Source organism: Arabidopsis lyrata (genome assembly GCF_000004255.2).
Source record: "Arabidopsis lyrata subsp. lyrata unplaced genomic scaffold ARALYscaffold_348, whole genome shotgun sequence".
NCBI lineage: Eukaryota > Viridiplantae > Streptophyta > Magnoliopsida > Brassicales > Brassicaceae > Arabidopsis > Arabidopsis lyrata.
Window position 1 is genome coordinate 6,431 of NW_003302308.1, and position 2,821 is coordinate 9,251.

The following is a 2,821-nucleotide window of genomic DNA, read 5'->3' on the forward strand; positions in this document are numbered from 1 at the left end:
TCGTCGAAGTTTTGGTGGAGGAATCCGAAATCAAGGAGCTTCAGGTGATTTCATTTTCGCATATTTTCTCGTGATTTCACGAGCAAGAATAATTGCTCTTTCCTTTTTTTGGGGTTTGCTAATTAATTCTCCTTGTTTTATTCAAACGCTGCTTTAGTTAAGAACACCAAAAAAAATCTCAAGGGTCAAATTAGTTTTGACCGAGTCATGAAACGAAATCAATTTAGTGAGCTTGATTCTAGGGTTTAGGGGTTAATGTGGCCGTAACATAAAATAAACGGCATTAATTTGGTAGTCTTAGTGCTTTATAATGAAGAACTTGGTTTGTAACCTTTTAACCAATCCATGAGATTGGAGTTTGATCTGTAAGGATTAGTTTCAGTTATAATTGATAGAGTTCTCATGATATTTCATTGTTATCTGAGAAAATTAGTTAAAACTGTTAAGCAGATTATTGTAAATTTGTATTTGGTAAGTCCTATAATGATACAATTTTTTTTCTTATTCACATTAAACTGATTAGTATCAGTGGTGGGTGGTGCCATTTGCACTGGAATGAGGGATCTCATGAATGTATGGTCTGAGATTGAATTCTGGAGACTCTCTTACTCTGACTCTCTTATGTTTATTTGATCCAGTTTGTCTTCACAGGATGCTGGAAGATGACGTCGTGCGTTATAAAGAAATTTCAGCTCGAGTTAGTTCAAGAATTAGAGAAGAACCAAAACAGTATATCATAAGCCTCTTTCTCAACCAATATATCAAGACATACATCAGGACATTATCAGCCAAACAGAGATCTTATTTAAGGGAACCAAAAGTTACAGAAACTAACTAGTAAAACCTCTTTCTTACATCAGGTAACAATATATCCACATACTACATTTACATATCACTTTTTTGTTCTACGTTATTTTTATTATTAAAACTATCCCATCTTGAATCCAAAGTCATAAACAATCTAACTGGATTGACTTCCTTGCGCTTCTCCGACCACTTCGGCTTGTATGAAGCAATAACGTGTGCTATTACCAACCCGAACAGCAGTCCAGGCCCATACCCTATAAGCATTGCTTTCCAGTTTAACACTTGTTCCTCTTCTTCGTCTTCTTCCTTAGGCTGTTGTGTTGGTGGCGCATTACTCCCAAAGCAAGTCTCCTCCAAAGGAAGACCACAAAGCCCTGCATTCCCTTCAAAGGAGGATTTAGATTGCCCAGTGATTTGTGTCCCTTGCGGTATTTCACCTGTGAGTTGGTTGTGGGCCACACTTATGTACGCCAAAAACGAGAGGCTCCCGAGTCCTTTAGGAATATTCCCGGACAGTTGGTTTCTTGAGAGGTCTAGTGACTCCAGCTCTGTCACGTTTGCCAAAGATGGAGGAATATGGCCTGTGAATGCGTTGTTTGATAAGTTGAGTGCAATCAATGCCTTCAAATGACCAATGGATTCGGGAATCTGTCCTTCAAGTTTGTTCCCAGAAAAATCAATGGTGGCATAGGAAGTAAGGACCTTTCCTTGCTCCATGAATAGACCTTTGTATTGCAAATCCACTGTATCTTCATATATATAGTAAGGATTGTTGTAGTCACCCATATAGATTCTCCCATCTTCATTCATGTGGAGTGATGATGCTTCCCAATTCACAAAGTAATTTGGTGGCAAGCTTCCTATAAGGTTGTTATCTGCTATTTCAAGTATGCGCAGCTTGGGAAACGCAAGAGGACCTCGATCAGGAGTATAGATAGGGCCATGGAAATTGTTTGAACGGAGGGTAAGAGCTTGTAAATCAGGTAAAGCCTTAAGCCAGAAAGGAAATGTGTCTTTGATTCTGTTGTGGTCTACGCTTACATACCTTAGCATAGAGCAATTCAGAAGAGACCTTGAAGCTTCCCGGTTAGTTGATTGTAGCCAACGTCAAGTGTCCGAAGCAAGGCACCATCAGAGAATATATCTGGAAGACTTCCTTCCAAGTTGTTCTTCCGGAGGTTCACTACAATGAGAGACTCTTGGAAATTACTCAAACAACGAGGAATTGGACCAGTTAAGTTGTTGTAGGATAGGTCAAGAACAGCAAGAGAGCTTCGGTTGCAGGTTTCAAGAGGTATGTTTCCTGTGAAACTATTGTTCCATGCAGATAAGAGGTTGATAGAGAGTGGTGGTTTTGGAAATGGTCCTCTAAAATGGTTATAACCCAAATCTAAAAACCTCACCGATGAATTCAGTAAAACTTCCGCCGAACCTTCTAAATCAGTGAACAAATTGTTTAAAAGATTCACTCTGCCCAGACGAGGAAGGTTCCACAACCACTCAGGGACTTTCCCTTTTATTTTATTGTTGGAAAGGTCTATATACTCCAATTTCTTAAGGTTCTTTAAGATGGTTGGGAACTCAATGAGACCACAACTCAACAAGACCAAATCCTCCAAGTTCAGTGGGATCTTGGAATCTGAACTTATACTAGTAGCCAATAAACTGTTACCGGAAAGAACAAGCCTCACCAAAGATTTGAGAGAGGAGAAGAGGTTTAAGTCAATTGGGTAGCTTGTGTTTAGGAAAGAAATGTCGAGCTCCTTGAGGTTGATGAGCTTTGAGATAGGCTCTAGGATCTGTCCTTCAAAATGGTTATTCCCAAGGTACATGAACTCGAGCCTAGATGAGCTAGAGGAGTTAGGAACTTCAATAGAACCAGTGAGATAGTTTTCACGCAGATGAAGAGATGATAAGAAAGGCAAAGTGACGAAGCTCTCGGCAATGTGTCCCGAAGGCAGCAAGCGTGACTGCTCGTTCTCCGGGCCGCCCTTGAAGCCCCTTTCTCTTTTTT

At 40.1% G+C, this 2,821-nt stretch overlaps 1 protein-coding gene across 1 annotated transcript; it reads right to left on the reverse strand.

Moving 5' to 3' along the window:
* Positions 1-719: 719 nt before the first annotated feature.
* LOC9298632 (receptor-like protein 12) lies at positions 720-2,723 on the reverse strand. Its single transcript, XM_021015456.1, is given in 2 exon segments — positions 720-1,883; positions 1,886-2,723. Coding segments are annotated over 2 exon segments (1,752 nt in total). The 5' UTR covers positions 2,640-2,723; the 3' UTR covers positions 720-885.
* Positions 2,724-2,821: the final 98 nt, after the last annotated feature.